Genomic DNA, 19,033 nt, shown 5'->3' with positions numbered 1-19,033 from the left:
GATTAATTAAAAAAAAATATTTTCCCAAAACAAATTTTTCAAAAAAAAGTAAAGAACTCCATTAAACTAAAAATGAACAAAAATAGAATCAAATAATTTACCAAGCCTAAAACTACCACAAATCCATATCAATAAATAAATAAAACCCATAACGAACAGAAATAAAAATTAAAAACAGAGTCAAACTCAAAACGAACAGAAATTAATATGAGTAGGGTTCAAAACCCCTATGCTTTTTAAATAAAAGAATATAATTTTTATTTAGCTGAAAAATTCAAATAAATGTGCATTGTCAGTTTAGTATATATATGCTAATATTTATTCCTTAAAATCTTAATTAATTTTTTCTTTCTTAAAAGTTATAAAAGTGAAGCATTTAAAATAATTTTTTTGTAAAGTAAAAATTCTATTCTTGCTTTTAGAAAGCATATGGGTTTTGAACCCTACTCATATTTATTTCCGGTCGTTTCAAGTTTGACTCTGCCACTTATCACAGCTGCCTTCTGATGACTGTGGCTCATAAGAAAAGAGCAATAGAGCGTCTGATTCCCAATCCAATGAGCCTCCTCCAAAGTTTATAATACCATGCTTTCTTTAAAAAAAAAAACTTATGTGCCATCTCCAAAATGGTTATCTCCAAAATTTAGTGGAAGTTGTTGGGGAAAAGATGGGCTGGGGGGGTGTTTACCCTCTGATTACTTTCGACTAATAAAAAAGGCACTAGTCCCCTCAATTTCCAATCAATTGAGCCCTTCTTCAAGCTTCAACAAAAAAAATTTCTATAAGAACCTTATATGCCCCAAGGGCATAACTTACGACCTTTGTCCTGAGGGCTAAGGGGGGGGGGTCGCCCAAAAAGACATAATTTTCAGACCTTTCAACTACGTTGAACCAAATAGCCATATCAAAATGTTGATCGAAAATGTTTGGGGAAATGATGGAAGGGAATACGATTCTCCCTCTAATTACTTTTGACTATTAAAAAGGACAATCGGAAGAGCCCTATTTGAAGTTTTTACGACAACGCTTTCTATAAAAACCTTATATGCCGCCAGGGCAAAACTTACAACCTTAGCATTGAGGGCTGTGGAGGGATGTCATACTCAAAGACATAATTTCCGTGCCTTTCAACTACGTTCAATATAATGCCTAAATCAAAATGTTGATTGCAAGTTTTTGGGGGGCTAGTGCCCTTATTTATAGTCAAAAGTGATCAAAGGGGCCAATGCCCCTCCACACTCTGAATTCCCATTTTAATGAGGCTATTTTGAGCTTATGCGACAACACTTTTTATGAAAACCGTATATGTCCCCAGGGAATAACTTGCAGCTTTTGCCCTGGGGCTGTGGGGAGTTTGAAATCCCTAAATACCTAATTTCCAGAACTTTCAGCTAAGTTGAACAAAATATGCATCTCAAAATTTTGATTGGATGTGTTTGTGGAAATGGTGGGCGTGAGAGATCGGTTAGTTGCCCTCCTATCACTTTCGACTATTAAAAAGGGCACCAGCCCTTTCAATTACCAACAGAATTAGCCCTTTTTGAAGTTTCTGTAACAACGCTTTCTATTAATACCTTATATGCCCCCAGGGCATAACTTAAATTGGCTTACCCTGAGGACCCTAAGGGGGTTGTCATCCTCAAAGACCTAATTTCCAGTTCTTTCAATTACGTTGAACAAAATGGCTATCTCACAATTTTATTGGATGTATCTTTTGAAATGTTGGGCGTGAGAGAGGGGTTAGCTGACCTCCAATCACTTTGGACAATCAAAAAGATCACTAGCTGTTTCTAGTGCTATGGTACGACTGCCACCAGATATTGGCGCTAAATGGTGCTACAATACTTACTGGACGGGAAGTCTCACTGGCACCAAATATCATAATGGAATGCCCACAGTTACCACTACTGTTCCGTAAATATAGACTATGTTAATACCCTATTACGGTATACCCTGCTCCAGGCTATGATAACGTGATCGAATGGTCAAACGGCCAAACTCTAGGCCAAGGGTGCGCCCAACCTGGGCCACCACTAAAATCTCTAGCTATCTCCTTGGAGGTTAAATGGACCCCCCTGTAAATATAATAAATGACGGTATGTCTCGGAAACTCTTTTTCTACCGTATCTGGGTTCCTGGAAAAATAGTCTACACGGCTGTAGATAATAGCTTACTTGTATTCTTCCAAAAGAGCACAAAACGTATCTACTTCTCAATACAGACTCTCTAAAAAGACTAAACAAATAATACTTGAACACTTGAAAGGAGGAATGTTAGCATGGTTGGATCTATGCTTAGTGAAATAGGCCTATCATTAAATACTTTGAAATGTGAATATTTACTCTTCAACGCTGTTAATCCCCCTGCTACTCCCCTTGCTTGCAATACCTTTACGGTACCTAGGGTCCCTGTTATTAAATGGCTTGGTATTTCCATTTGTGAATCCGTAGGAAGCATCCGGCGTAAATTTATTTGTGATTCGAAGGATAAGCTTAAAGCTGGTTATGGGAAAATAGTTGCAAACCGTGGACGTTTTAATAGGCATGGTCTTGCTAAACTCTACTGTAGTTTCTGGGACCATGCGATTTTATCCGCTTCTGGGCTGTATCCGCTTTTTACGAAGCATGATCTGAAACAAATGAAGGTTAATTATTTTAGATACTGTAAGTTCCTATTATATTTGCCGCGTGCTGTGCGCAATAGGCGCCTTGTTGGTCGTTATGGTGCAACAGCAATTCTGTCCTCGCTTGAAACGGTGCAAGCAAAGATCAGTCAGGATGCTAGTTTTCGGTTGGGCCCACATCACAGTCTTATCCGTTTTTTTATTATTGATTATATTTGTGGTTAGATTGTCGCTGTTCTTTTTCTTTTTTTTTGTGTTTGTATTGCTCCACTATTTTACATTTATTGTACAGTGGGTTAAAAATAAAATAATAATAATAATAATAATAATTAAAGAATCTTAACACTTGGGGTGTGGCTCAGTGTGACGTGGGCCACTCCAATGTATCAAGTCCCTCAATTGAATTTGCCCTATACACATTTTAGAATCAATAGATTAAGATCTAGAAAGCCCATGTGGTGACTCATACTGAATTAAAATTCAGTCAATTTATTTTCTCTTGTAAAATGGTTTTCTTGACGACGAGAGTTTAAATTACGATTGAAAATTATCTTATAGGCAAATGCAATTAAAGGAAATAAAACAGGTCATTTATCTGAAAAGAAAAAGATCAAGGGGTGGAACCCCAACACTATCCCTTTAATTTTCAATCGAATGAACCCTTTTTGAAGTTTCTTTGACAACACTGTTTATAAGAACCTTAAATGCCTCCCGGGCATAACTTACAACCCTTGCCCTGAGGTGTATTGGGGCAGGAAGGGGGATTTTCGTTGAAACAAAACACGGGAGACAGCGTCGAAGGGGTGAATATTGACCAGGGAAAAGCGGAGTTGTTTGAGGCTTATAAAGGGCATTGTTAGCGAAAGGCAATGAAATTTTTGCTCTCCTTTCCTTAAGGGTGTCAAGATTAGCTCTCCAAAGAAGGGAAATATAAGGTACTTTACCCTCATTGAAGATAATTCTTAAGCAACTTTTTTTTACTGCATCTATTCTTTCCGACAATTCAATTGAGATGCCATAATTAACACAAGAATTTTTTTTATGTGTCTAATGGTATCAAAATTCCGTTTTTTAGAGTTTCGGTTACTATTGCACCGGGTCGCTCCTTACGTACAGTTCGTAACCACGATCTGTTTGATACGAAACCAGCTACTAACCTAATTTCCTACTTTCACTTTAGTAGTCGTTTTCTCGTACACAGTACTAATAACTTTAATGTATTTAGGACCAACTGAGGGTATTAAAGTTGGAACTTTCAGAACATGTTTAGAAAGATGTTGAAAAGTATTTTGAGCCCCTTCACAAGCCCTTTATAATTACCCTCCATTTAAATGTATTTGATCAAAATTTTAAAAGAGAAATCACCTTCAAAATACTCAAAGTTTAAACAATTAGACTATGGTAATAAAATAAACCCCCCAAGGTTTGGGTCAAATAAAAAGCACAATAAAACACACTTTGTGTGTGCTAGTTGTCTGAAAGATATCATAAATATCTAAGGAACAGCCAAGGGTATTAAGTTAGAAATTTTAAAGGGTGTTAAGGGTTTGCTGAGGAGTTATCAAAAAGGAAACAGCACCCTTTACCCTTTTTAGATTCTCCATTTCCTCATCTCAGTTCAAAATTTTGAAAATGTGATTTTGTTCAACACGTTCAAAAGTTCTAGCAGTGATGCAATACCCCACAGTTCCCAGGGTAAGGATTGTAAATTATGTAATTTGCCATTGTTTACAACTATAATATTTCATTAGGTAAAGAGGAGATGTATATTCTAGGTGTGTTCAAATAAGCTAAGGGTACTGAGATGAAACTTCGGGAAAAATTGAGGGCATGTTAAACAAAATCTAAGGATATTACGCGCATTCTGTTTGTCAAAAAGCTGTATGTGTAATATCACAAGAACAACCGGGATCATTAATTTTAAACTTATAGAGTATGTTGAGGACTGAACTGAACTTTGAACTGAACTTTGACTTTATTTAATATAAATACATAAATAAAACACAACTCCAGGGACTGATCAATGATCCCTAGGGCCTAAATGTAGTCCCTGGAGAACTCGAATATTCATACAAATACTATCACTACTTACTGACTAGCAACAAAATTACAAACAAACCAACTTTGAAAAAAAAAAAAAGGCACTGTACACTACATAAAAGAGAGATTCCTCCTAAAAACTATTTATTTGTACTAGTAGAAAGAAGATGTTTCGTATAATTATATTTAAATGACGGAACTGAAACAGAATCTTTTATTTCCAGCGGAATACTGTTCCATAATTTTACTCCAACGTATTTGATAGAAAAAGCTGCTCTTTGCGTGTGACAAATATCCGGGATAAGAGAAAAATGTGTAGATGACGACTTTGGATAAGCATGATTATATGACGAGGAATGGACAATTTGTGTTAGTCCTGAGGGTTCTATATTATTCAAGTATTTTTACATGAAAATAGCAGTTTGTAGCTGGCAAATTTGTCTCACTTTTAGCGGGTGAGATTTAAGAAACACTTCTTTAGCATTAAGTTTATCGAAACAAATCAACTTTGCAGCTTTATTTTGTAAGATTTGAATTCTCTTTAAGTTACAAGAAAAAGAATTAGTCCAAACGTAAAAACTGTAATGCATATAAGGATAAACAAGAGTAAAATAAAGGGTTCGCAAAACTTTTTGCGGAAGGAAATTTTTAAGTCTATGAAAAATCCCAGCTCCTCTTGCAATTTTAATAGAATAATTCAATTTTTGCAATTTTTATGAATTTTACAATTTTTATGAATTTTTATAGAATAATATAGAATAATAGAATTTTTTATACAATAATTCATCAATGATTACCCCTAAATATTTAAATTTTGAAACCCTATATATTAGATGTCCATCAGCTGTTAAAGATAGTTCAGTGTTTACATTTTTAATAGTAGAAAAATGTTCATTCCATGACAATAATTCATCAATGATTACGCCTAAATATTTAAATTTTGAAACCCTATATATTAATTTCCCATCAGCTGTTAAAGATAGTTCACTGTTTACCTTTTTAATAGTAGAAAAAATCATGTAATTTGTTTTTTTAATATTAATCAATAAACGATTACTCCTTATATATTTTATTAGATCATTCAACGCGCTCTCCATGGTCTTAAAAAGGGTTTCAACACTTAAAGCTCGGAATAATAAAGCTGTTTCATCTGCGAAGGATGTTATCCAACGATCTTTCATACAAATTTCTATATCTCCAATTAAAGTGAGGTAAAAGAGAATCCCTAAAGTTAGCCCCAGTTAAATTCCGCAAGTTATCGGGTGCTTTTCTGATGTTTTTGGTCCAACTATAACGACCTGTGACCTATATGATAGATATGACTCAATCCAACTAACAATCCACGGTGGAAATTTATAATGCTTTAACTTTCTAACTAAAAGATTATGGTTTACTGTATCAAATGCTTTCGACAGGTCAATAAATAAAGCTGAGGCATAAAAACCCGTATCTAGAAAATCTTTCACTTTACAAATAAAATGGGTAATCGCGTGATCCGTCGAATGCCCTTTCCGAAATCCATATTGGCTAGGTGGTATTATTTCATTTTCCTCCGCAAATTTACTTATTTTATCATGTGATGTTTTTTCAAAAATCTTCGAAATAACTGGTAAAATTGAAATAGGGCGGTAATTATTTATCTCTTCCTTATTTCCATACTTATAAAAAGTTATAATACGGCTTTTCTTTAGACCCTTTGGAACAATTCCCTTTTGAAAAGACAAACTGATTAAAAAAATCTAAATACGATATATTACAGGCAAAACATGTTTTAAAACCCGTTTTAACATGTGATAAATTCCAGGATCTTCTGATAGTCCCAAAGAATTCACTATCTTCTCCAAATCCTTTGTGACAACCGGTTCAAAAACGAAAAATGCTTCCATCATTATCAAAATTTGAAGAAATTTTACTTCCGTCTTCTATGTCAATATCATTATCAAATAGTGATGAAATATTTTAACCAATTTAAGCAACATAATTGCAGAAACTATCAGCAATATATCGATAATATCCTATTATTTCACAATTCAGGTTATCTATTTCCTTAGAGGTCTCTATATCTTTATGTTTATTTGGCCTTAAAATTCGATTAATAATTTTCCATGTTGAAGATACATCATTCTTTGCTAGTTCAAAGGCATTAAAAAAATAATTCTTCTTAGCATATCGTTTTTTCTAATTAACAACATTTCGATAACTAACATAAATATCTCGATTTTCATTCGACGGTTTCTTCAACATTCTACTATAAAGCTTGTTTCTTAATTGTATCATGTTTTGTAATTCCTTTGTTAACCACGGAGGTTTAAAATTCTTTCTCGATCTATTCTCATGTGGTTCTTCAATCTTACAACACTTGTGCATTGCTTCACGAATTTTATCAAAAAACAAAACATAACCTACTTCAGGGTCATTCTGACTCAAAAAATCGCTCCATTTTAGTTTTCTTAAATGATCTTTTAATTTATTTAAATATGGTTAATTGAAAACAAATATTTTCTCTTCAATTTTATGCTGGTCATTTGGATATGATGATAAATCGCTAAACGAAACTGTTACAAATGCAAGGAGATGATCCGAACCTGGCGCAATTAGCACATATGATGATTTCAGCCGGTCACAAATATCTTCACCAATTAATATGTTATCAATAAGTGTGGCTGTGCGTTCTGTGATTCGTGTGGGGATGCTAATCGACGGGAAAAAACTAAATGATAGCATAGTGGTTAAAAATTCTGCATTCATATTATTTTCTAGCTCTAATAAACTATGGTTGAAATCTTCCATTAGCATACACGACTTTTTAAACGACGCAAAATTCTGACAAAGATTATCAAAATGCTGAGACGTTTCCGTGGGGTTAGAACTAGGTGTCCTGTAAATAAATGCGGTCAAAATTTTAACATGATACTTTTTTACTTTAACAACAAAAGACTCAAACCGACCTTCAACCCAGACACCTAAAGTATCTTCTACAGTTACAGAAATAGCATTCCGCACGTAAATTCCTAATCCACCTTTCCGCATCTGCGTTCTATTTTTATGATAAAAAGAATAACCTCCTAGTGAATACAAACTTAAAGACGAAATTTCGCTCAAGAAAGTCTCAGTTAGTGATATTACATCAAAACAATGATTACTTTCATTAACTGTGGTAAGTAGTGTATCAAACGCAGTTTCAAGCCCCTGACAATTATACGTGGCTACGATAAAATCACTCGATGACTTAATTTGCCTCAGATCACAAGGATCAATATACTTAGATACCGGAAGATTCAGATCTGACCTCACTTTTTCATTCCCACCATCACGTTCACAAAGGCCTCGTTCACATACATTAGCTAAATTAAAGTAATTTCCTGCAAGATCAGATAGTCAACTAGTCAGCAGAGACATCTTGAAACAAAAAGTTCACCTTACTGTCACCAAAGCAGTTTAGTCACTCTCTTGTCTGTTAGCCAGAACCCTGGCTTCTTGAAGACGGCTCAGCAATACAACTTCTGATAGGTCCTTAATTCTAACTACTTGATCGCCAGACTTTGCAAGGATACGGCCCTGCACTGACCAAGCATTTCTCATACCCACTACATCCCTAGCAGCATTTAGAACTTCCTGTCTAGGACGAGTAAGGCTTTCACTTACGAAACATTTCGATCCTTTCTGCTTGCTCCGATTTTTCAATACTTCTCTTGCAATTGTTGGGCTTTTAAATCCGACTTCAACTGGGGGGGGGGTCTTCTACTACTGGGCTTTCCCAAAATATTAACATCCACAATGTCAGACTCGGACACCAATTGTAGACCTAGTTTGTTTGTTATTAAGTCTAACACATTATTTATGGGATGCCTTGTTGTTTCATTCAGACCAGGTAGGTGGTAAGTAACTACGTAGGAAGACTTACTAGCTTGTTGCATTTCATCGAAGTCATACTGCAGGTTTGACAATGCTTGTGCAAAGAAATCGACTTTAGACTCCAGCGTTCCGATAAGGTCCACTAATTTTTCGTGGCTACTTTTAAGTTCCAACATAACGGATGAATAAAGAGTTTGTTTTATTTTCGCAAGATCATACTTTGAGAGTTTGACGTTACCAAGCTCCTTTACAATATTTTTCTTAATAACATCACTAATTGAGCCATTGACCTGCGAAATCTCCGCTCTGAGTTCACAAATCTCAGGCCGTACTTCCTTCTCAATTCCAAGGCTAGCAGCAATTTCCATGTAAGAGTTTGGATTTTTATTCAGGTCAGCCATTACTTTTTTGATGGATGCATGTTTACTAGCACCGCATGCCTGTTTGTTAGTTTCAAATTTCATCATATTTTCACTTGTAACAGTTGCTGTTTTACGATCCCCGTACTTGAACACTAGAAATTTCTTCCCGGGACTAAGAACACTAAGTATCCTTATTGGCCACCATGGAAATCCAGGTAACCGAGCGAAAGCCAGATCTCCCGATTTCATTTTTTCTTTCCTTGTTCCCCCTTCTTTCTTCTTTTCCTCTTCCCTTCCTTCTCTTTTCTTTCACTACAATCGTTATTATTGCCAAACTGGCATACCGCACTTGGATATCGTATGAAATTATCTCAATTTAAGAAAGCCAAAAGATCAATAAAAGGAGAAGTTAAAAAGTGGTTATAGGACACCAGTCTCCCCCCTGTCCAATTATAAGCTGCCCTCCTTCCAAAGATATCTGACAGAAATTCGGAAAAGCCATCTTGATCAAAGTAGTTGAAAAGTCAAATAACTCTACCCCTTGCGTTGAGGCAGCCCCCAGTCAGCATCAGCGAAGTGCTGTAAGTTATGTGAGTTGTCTTGAAAATACTAAGGGTATTAATGCAAAAACTTGGGAAATGTTGAGCAGTTTGTTAAACTGAGTTAAAAAATACTGTCTGTATCCATGTTACAGGAAAGAAGTATTTGCAATATTTCAGGAATAGGCAAGGGTATTACCTTGAAATTTTTAGTGCAGCTAATATTGGTACTACTTTTGTGGCTGCAAATAAGACTGTTTGTGACTGCAACTCTGACTATTTGCAGCTGTGACAATTTACGACTGTAACTAAGTGTAACTGCTACTGCATCCACATGTGACTACTTGCAGGGAATTTTGAGGTGGATTTTGAACTTTTAAACTTTAATATTAAAAAAAAAATCACTTTGGTGATGAAATGGAGAATTTTGAAAATCTTGAAACTTTGGCAATTATAAACAAACACAAATTTATTAAAAAACTTCTGAAAAAGAAGTTCTTCAAAGAAAAGTAAAGTGACCTATTAAAATTCAGATGAGCAGGAATAAATTCCTATGATAATTTAAATTCAAATCACCAGATATTTCCTTTTTTTGTTATTTACGCTTTATCGAGTATTGAATTATATCACAGATTTTTTCTGTTGTGCTTACAAAACTAAAAATAACAATTAAAATTACAATGAAATAAAATATTCGCCTGCTGATCTCTCAGCAATTAATTTCATTATAAGATAAGATAACGTGTATTTCAAGCCAAAATATGGCTATGTACACAAACAACATACAAAATTAACGAATTACAACACTCGTCACAATAATAAAGAAGAAATAAAAACTACTCTCTTGTGTTTGCAAAAACTGATCAGGATATCTTCCCACTAGACAAATAAACTGTGACAACATACTTTTCACGGCATCAAGAAGTAGCAATCCATCATTTCCAAATAAATTTTCCGCTACCCCCAAAAGACCTCAACAACGACTCAGACAATGCTCCAAATTTTCCTACTCTTCTTGGAAAAGAGGGCAAGCAAACCTGCCGTCCAGGACACTTTTCCTCCTTTCAAAAACCTTCAATGTCAAATGAATCGGAAGGCAATTAGATCGTAGCTGCATCCAATAGGTAAGGTACTCGTATTTAGCTGGTAAATTTAACTTAAAATAAAATTCATGCCCATATACTATCACCTTTTTATAATATCTTAAATTTTCTGGATTCTTAATCTCCTCGCCCCATTTCTGTATTGCCTGGTGCTCTAGCACCCGCTTGATTTCCTTGTACAACTTTCCAAGCGAAAGAAAAACCTGTTTTATCCAGTACCTCCTTGACTTTCAAAGGTCAAGATTTTTTCCTTCGTAACTGAAGTAATTAATCATATGCAGCTTTCAATTAGTCTATTACTGGGTAGCTTTACAACCCTTAGCCAAAATTTTATCATTTGGACCATTCTATAACTTTTAAGAGACTCCAGTCCAATGTCTCCTTAAACAATGTGAGTATGGGTCATTCTATGCAGCCCCTACAATCTCTTAAAATAACCTAGCTGAACACTTTCTAACTGGCAGCGTTCTCATGTCCTCAAATCTCTGCTCCGTAATAGAGAATCGGCATTATCTTAGATAAAAAAAAACCTCTTATGTATGCAAAAACAAATTCTTTATTCCACTAATTTTATTCCGTAAAAGTGAAAATGTTGCAGCTCTTCCCCTATTAAACAATTTTTTTAATGTAGCAGCTCCATCCACCATTACTTTGGAAAATAAAATCAAGTTACTTTATTTTTTCAACTATTTCCATTTGTTGTCCTCCAAATACAAATATATTTTCTATTTTTTCTTTTCTTTTACTAAAAATAACCACTTTAAATTTCAAAATGTTAAGCTGTGATTTTTTCATTTGTGAATATTCCTCAAGTAAATCAAGTAATATCTGCAGCTCCCTTGCCGACTTCGCCACCAATGCAGTGTCATCCGCAAATAATAACACCAAAAAACTAGTTTTTCCAAGACACACCTTTGGAGCCCACTTTTTTTCCGCAAACTCCATCATATCATAAAAAAACAAACTGAACAGTCTCTTGGACATGGTGCTGCCCTGCTTCACTCCTTTCTTAACGTCAAACAGCCTAGAAAGTCCCGAACCTATGACCCTGACCATAGCTTTAGTCCCAGAATACATACTAATAAATAAACAAATAAAGCTGAAAGGTAGACCTACATATTTTAAACACTTTTTAAGCAGAGATCCATCTACGTTGTCGAATGCCTTTCTTAAGTCTAGAAAAGCAACATACAGATTATTTCCACCTGATCCATACTTCTCTACCAATGCACTTAACATAAATGCTCTATCCGATGTGCTATACCCTTTCCTCAAACCCCCCTGCTCCATTTTAATTACCCCATAACCATCCAATCATTCATTCAACTGATTATTCAAAATCTTTCTAAAATTTGACTAAGTGCAGGCGCTAATGCTATCAACCTGTAGCTATCAAGATCACCAGGACTATCTTTCTTAAATAGAGGTACCATAATCGAAATAGAGATTACATTTCTCCATAGAGAAAGCCATATACCCCTACTTATAATTCTATTAAAAATATTGACTAAAACTAGCAAAAAAACACCAAGCAACCTCTTTAACAAAACTGCTAGTATACGATTCATTCCTAGCCCTGATCCTCCCTTCCTCTTCTTAACTACTTTCCTAACTCCTTCTGAGGTTACATCCCTCACTAACTCATCCGCAGTTTCCGAAGGAAGAAAATGCAAAACTAGGCCAAGAAGCAGCTTCAGGAATTTGTAATTGGCCTTTTCCTTGTCTGTTTTCTTGTCTTATTCCTGACCAAAATTGCTTTGTATTCCTTACCACAAAGCCCTTCTCTATCTCTTTCTGTTCCATTCTAATTTTTTCGCGTTTTTTTCTCCATTTTAGCCTATTATATTCCCTTCTCCTTTCCTTAAACCGTAAAAACAAACTGTCTTTCATCCTCTACAGAGCAAGCATTCATTAAATCTAATAGCTCCTCCAACTTCTTTTTAAGAGAACTACATTCATCATCAAAATAAATAGTTTTACTTTTCATATTTGGTTTCTCTGACACACGAGTATACTCGTACATCACAAAACCTAAATCTTCCAAAACTTCATCTATATCTCTTGTTTCTTCATGCAGACTCTCAACTTTTTCAATTATTTCAGGCCTCAAAAACTCCTCTTTCATCAACTCCAGCTCCCCTTTACTCCGTTCACTCTTTAAAACTTCCATGAAAAACAAAGATCCTTTCTTACTCTACTAGTAGGCCTATCACCTTTCTTGTTCCTTGGAACTCCTCTTCCAAGGCAAAGCTTAATCTCAACTGGTAAGTGGTCGGGACCTACGACCCTAAGAACCTCAAGATTAACTGCAGGGCCACGAGCTCAATACCAACCAAAACATAATCAATTACACTAAGGTTTGTCCCCGACAGACAGGTAAACTTACTCTACTCCCCATCCTTCCCAAATCTTTCATTTCCAATCATTAATGCATTATCTGAACACATTTCCGGAGGCCTTTTAGCCCAACAATTAATCCTTTTTTAAATATCTTTGCTCCTTCTAGATGTCTTATAAATATCAAGTATCAGGTCCGGTGTATCAATAAATGAAACTTGACTAATTACCTTACATATTCCGGTATAAGAATTTAAAGTCCCCCACCACCAAAAAATCATCATTACCAAAACCAAATCACAATCGCTTAAGCTCCACCTCTAGTAAATCCCATGTAACTTCTACTACACACGAAGTATTCTGGGGGGGGCAATATACACTGCACCTAAAATTAAACTTCTACTACTAACTAGATGAATCCGAACCAATATAATATTCTTTGATAAACTAAAAATTCAAGAATGTTTACGGAAACGACCTTGCTTCATTAACAACAAAATACCTCCATAATATCTCATATTCTTTGCTGGTTTACGCGTAACTTTTTCTATCCAGTATCCTTCAAAGTAAGGCTCTGTATCTTCACTTTGCCACGACTCCACAAGAGCAATAATATCAGCACCACCTAGGTCCTTCAGTACTTGTTCGACCTTATTTCTCACACCCTGGACTTTCTATATGATAACTCGCACCGGGTTAACATAGCTATACTGTCCCTAATCACTTAGAACAAGCTGGTCATGTGTCGGCAGGACAAAGGGCATTTCTGGCTCATCGGGTAAGTATGAAAATCTATAATAACCTTTGATGATGCAGCTCTGGTGCTCCTCAACTGACCTCTGAAGTTAGCTCTTCTGCCACCAGATCTGGAGTCCTTTCTTCCAATATTACGGGAATTAATACCATTCTGATCGTCTGGGCTTGTGACTTCCCAGGCCTTTTGCTTTTCAGTATTCTTCACAACTATCGGAGATTTCCAGATGGGAAGTGGAGCACTCGTTGAGAATGTGGTTTCGGATCACGTATATTAAATTTGACTCGCTATCGCTCACCTTCGACTCACCGTCTCACTATGACTCTCAGTCTGACTATCACTCTCAGAGCTTTCAGACACCGCTCTACCAGGGTCGGGAACGTCCATTTTTTCACTAGCCGGTTCACTAACTGGTTCAACTTCTCTTGTTTATGGTGTCCCGTTTCAAGGAGGCCCCTGTTTATTCACTTCACTGGATCTGGTGGTTTCTTCTTTAACGCATTCCGGAGGAAAGACAAACAAATACTCTGTCGTCAATATATAACTTTTCTCCCCTAAGCCTAGCTTGGTGGCATTTCGACAAAGCGTACTCTAGGACAGGTTAAACGTTTTTACGGGCTTCCCTTTGCGTGGCACTATAATCCGAGGCACCTGACAACTCATGCGTCTTCAAAAGGGTATTTGGCTACAGACTTGTCCCACAAAATTCAACAGATTTTAGCTGTAATAAAACTGGCCCCACACCCATTTTGAATACGTCTTTGACATCACAACGGCTCAGATTTAAGTCTGGTTTACACTTATTAAGAACCATAATAATTTCTTGCTTCAGCGTATATACACAGGACGAGGACTATCTTAATTACTTGGACTATCTGTCTTGGCTTTTCTCTGTCTACAATTAGCCATGTCTTGATGCAACCTATGCAACCTACTGCAAAATACTTGATAACTTCAATTCAGAATCAACGGAATTGGTCAAGGCCGAAGGCCTCAACTGAGTTGATTAAAATAAGATTAAAAATAATCTCATTGGTTAAAATAAGTGCTGATTAAAATAAAACTCAAAAGATGCTGTTTCCCCTAGAAGGCTTTGGGACCTTAGCCTTTCTATTGTTTTTGGCAATTTTTTTCCGTTTTAGATGATTGTTCCTTTTGAATCCAATTTATTTATTGCTAGTAGTCTCTGTCCACTTTAAAGTTCAATAACTACTTCACTTTATTTCTTTTCGGCTTTGGATTTATATTATATATATATATATATATATATATATATATATATATTTATATATATATATATATATATATATATATATATATATATATATATATATATATATATATATATATATATATATATATATATATATATATATATATATATATATATATATATATATATATATATATATATATATATATATATATATATATATATATATATATATATATATATATATATATATATATATATATATATATATATATATATATATATATATATATGTATTTTCTTCCTCAAACTCCTTCTTATAAATAGAGTTTTATATAGATTAAAAAACAAATGAGCATCACTTCTGATCATTTCGTCGGAAAAAAGCCTCTACATTTTAGTAGACGAAGGCTTAAAGTGTTTACAATATGACTGTCTAATATGCAGAATTTGATTTTGACATATTCTTCAAAGTCAGTTGTTGCTCTAAGCATTTTTTGTCTTTCTAAGCATTTTCATAGGCTCCCAACTTTTGATCTGAAATTTTGAATTTGATGTGTTATATATATTTAGAATCATTGTTTAAAAATCAAATTCTTTGATGTATACACTAAAAATTTAAATCCTTTTCAAATTTCTTATTTATTACAGGCTGCAGCCAGGCCCTAGTCCAGGAATAATGTCTAACAAAAAAAGAAACAGTACTTGCTTAAATGAAGTGACCCCCATTGCCTTTCAACAGTCATCACCACAAACCGGAATCTTTCAAACAAGCTCGGAAATAAGGATTACAGGGTGATTTTTTTTTAATCTTTTAGAACCCATCTGCAAGATTGGTTTGTCTTGATTGTCTTAAGAAAATATTCATTGCTTGTTATAAGCTATCCTACTTGTTTTGGTGGATCGTAATTTGAAAGCTCAGAATAAGATTGAATGAAGTTCTGTTATGGAGTCGGCAGATTTTTAGTCAGCAATATGTGAACAAAAGTTTTTTATATCGCATAATCAACGATTGAAGTTAAGAACAATGTTGTGTAATATAGTCTTAAATTTATGCTACTGTTCATGAAAACTTATTTCTATGTAGGCTGTTAGTGACATGGGTTCATATTTTAACGTGCTTGTTTTACCACGTTATTTAGTATTGTCGCAGCTTAGGCAACAAAGCCCTGTTACCTCAAAACTTTCTATTCTCCCTTACAAAAAATGTATAAAATATATTATACTAGCAATTATCCTTGGGCTATTTGTGCCCCTTGTGTGTCGAACTAGGTTAGAATATCTGTTTTTTACTTTCTAGAAGAGCCTTTCTTGTAATATCAAGGTGTCCACCATTCATTTTTCTCATCCCAAGAGGCTCACTCACTGGCTTTAGACTGGCTTGAGTCTTCAAAAGACAGTAAATTCAACTTAGTCTCATTAGGCTAGGGGCTTAAAAAATAATTTCTTCATTAACATTTGAAAAGATTCAAAATTGCTCTTTGTTCAATCCAAGAGATAAATTGAACTAACAAAAGTCAGCGAAGTTGCTCACAATGCTTGGTAATGACAGGCGGTTGCCAAATATACTAACTTGAATGAAGAGAAAATACAAGTTGGAGCCGAGTCCATTTATAATTATTGATAATTAAAGTCTTCATTATTAATAAACGTTAAGCCACAGAAAGAGGCTTGAATATTCCAGCCCACCGACTTAAATAGGCAATACTACTGATTTTTAAGGGGCCAAAGAATATCTCGAAAAATAGAGGAAAAATATTACTTTCGAGGAAAAATAAATAAATATATACATACATACACAATCATTGCTCGCTTATAAATTTATGATTTTTGAGTCTACTGCTCAGTAGGGGCCTGCCTCCGATTACTCAGCACGTCCCCAGGTGGTGATAGGGGAACACCCTGCAGATATGTAGGGTGCCTCCATAAGAGGCACGGACCAAGGTTGGACCTTGCCCAGGGGTTCCATAATAGAAACATAATAGAATGATAAACAAAATGATCTAGATAAGTCATGAGTTTGGGGAAATTAATTTAGAGTCTTAATTTAGAAAAAAAAATCATACGAGTAACATCATAATTATAAACATTTCATGAACATAAATTACGTCACTTTCCAAAAGAGCAATTGCATCGTGCGGAAAATTACTAAAGATGACAAATGACTTTGAACAGCTAAGGAAAAAGCTATGGAACATGAAAAAGGAATCTACTTTTTTTGAACGATAAATAATTGTGGATGTAAAGTGGTATATCAGAAAACATGACAAAACCCAGAGAACGACCCAAAAAACGTGATTTCACAATAAATGAAACTGAATAACCTGGATCACTAAAAAATATATGGAGTAATGAACATCCAAAATAAAGAAGAAAGAAATAAGTGGTTAGAAGACTTGCGACAGTGAAGATTACAACCAATGAAAATCACTTTTCATTGTCTACGTCTACCCCCCATTATATTGTCAACCCCCAGGGTAGAAAACACCGCTGAGTGACGGGTAGCCCCTGGCATAGATAATACTCCGTTTGGCCTGTACTTCCGAGGTAGGCAAAACAGCCGAGTGACAATTATCCCCCTGGGGTAGATAATACTCCAAGCTGCCATTATCCTCTAGGGTAGACAATACTCCAAGCTGCCAATAACCCGGGGTAGTCAATACTCCGGGCGAACAACACCCCTGGAGTAGATACTTCTTCGGGCGGCCAGTATTCCCCAGGATAGCCAGTGCTGATACTGATCAAAACCCTCTGGGATAAGCATAACTGACACGGACTAGTACCCACTGGGGTAGGCAGAACAACTGATGTCCAGCTGTCACCCTCAATACGTCCGAGCACGCTCCTTAACTGCAGGTGTTGGTCATCGTACCCGCTAAATACTGATTTTTGAATCTTTTAGATATCCCAAGGGGATTAGTGTTAGGCTTGTTCCAACAGAACCAGCCTCGCCCTGCCTTTGGCCTTCATTGTTGCAAGGGCAGTAGTAACCCATATTGCTACGCGAGGGGTGATTTCAGGGGTAATTACTCCATATACACAATATCCGGTGCAGTTTCAACGGCACATGCCTTACCATGGGCAGGTATCTAGTGCTAAAGACGGTACATGCTTGCCAGATAGGTTTCTGAGGCAACACCCATTTTCTGGAACACTATTAATTACTATCAACTGTACAAAATTCCTCAGACTACTTTCTGCAGTTACAAAGCCGATGACAAGAAGATTTTGTGAGTTAACCTGGCTTTACTTCTTGGCTCTGTTCTGTATAATACACAAACACCAGTTTAGCAGTGTTGGCAATATAAAATATGCGGTAGCATTGGAGTATTCTAAAAAGTTGGAACTAATAGAGTCCTAGGCGCCAAGATGACCTTGTAACTTGACCTAGCTTTACTTCTCGACTGTGATCTGTATAATACACAAGTACCATTTGAGCAGTGTAGTCAATATAAAATATGCTTTAACATTGTAGTATACTAAAAAGTTGATACTAATAAAGATGTAGATGCAAAGAAAAGAATTTTAATAAAGAAATTCAGAACAATCCTTAGAAATCAACTAGTGAGATGATTATGGATTTGAACGATCAAGGACCGCAACTACCAATGACCTGAACCACCAAGGAACTCAACCTCCAAGGATCTCTCATCCCCAACCTCCAAGAGGTCCCCTCCCTCCAACTTTCTGGGGCCCCCTCTCCCATTTTTTTATACTTTTTTTAAACTTTTATTTTTATTTTTTGAACATGGTATACTTTTTTCCAAATTTTTTTTACATGTCTTCGAATGAGATAAAACGTACTTAAAACATAAGAAAATTGACATTTAATATTTTCAAAGTTCAAAATGAGAATGATATAGATATTTTAGTCGTGACTTTCACTATTAGAAAAATAATGTTTGTAGTAGCACTTTTTTCGGACTGAATTTTTTTTTGATTTTTTTTTCATATCTTAAAATAAAATGAAATGTGCTTACGGCTCTACCAATCGTACTCTATGCTTACTCATAGATACGACACAGCTTTCCCACTGGTACTCTATGGCAGGTTATCGACACTACCTAGTTTATTGCATGTATTAAGTCAGTATTTTTTCCGCAGTGGAAAGATAAACACATAATTCATATCTTTAAAAAAGTTAAGATGAAGCATTTTAGGAAAGTATGTTCACATGATAGTGCTATTTTATCATTGAATGCTGACA

General features: G+C 35.4%; 1 protein-coding gene across 1 annotated transcript in view; it reads left to right on the top strand.

Moving 5' to 3' along the window:
* LOC148955610 (uncharacterized) overlaps positions 1-19,033 on the top strand; it is a 104,112-nt gene that overhangs the window by 39,124 nt on the left and 45,955 nt on the right. The window contains exon 4 of the mRNA XM_089107799.1: positions 15,478-15,621. Within this exon, the coding sequence (XP_088963925.1) occupies positions 15,478-15,621 (144 nt within the window). The remainder of the gene's footprint in view (positions 1-15,477; positions 15,622-19,033) is intronic.

This window comes from Artemia sp. Qi Xiang Cuo, chromosome 2 (assembly GCF_049724085.1).
Source record: "Artemia sp. Qi Xiang Cuo chromosome 2, ASM4972408v1, whole genome shotgun sequence".
Lineage (NCBI taxonomy): Eukaryota > Metazoa > Arthropoda > Branchiopoda > Anostraca > Artemiidae > Artemia > Artemia sp. Qi Xiang Cuo.
This window is presented reverse-complemented; position numbering and strand designations above follow the sequence as displayed.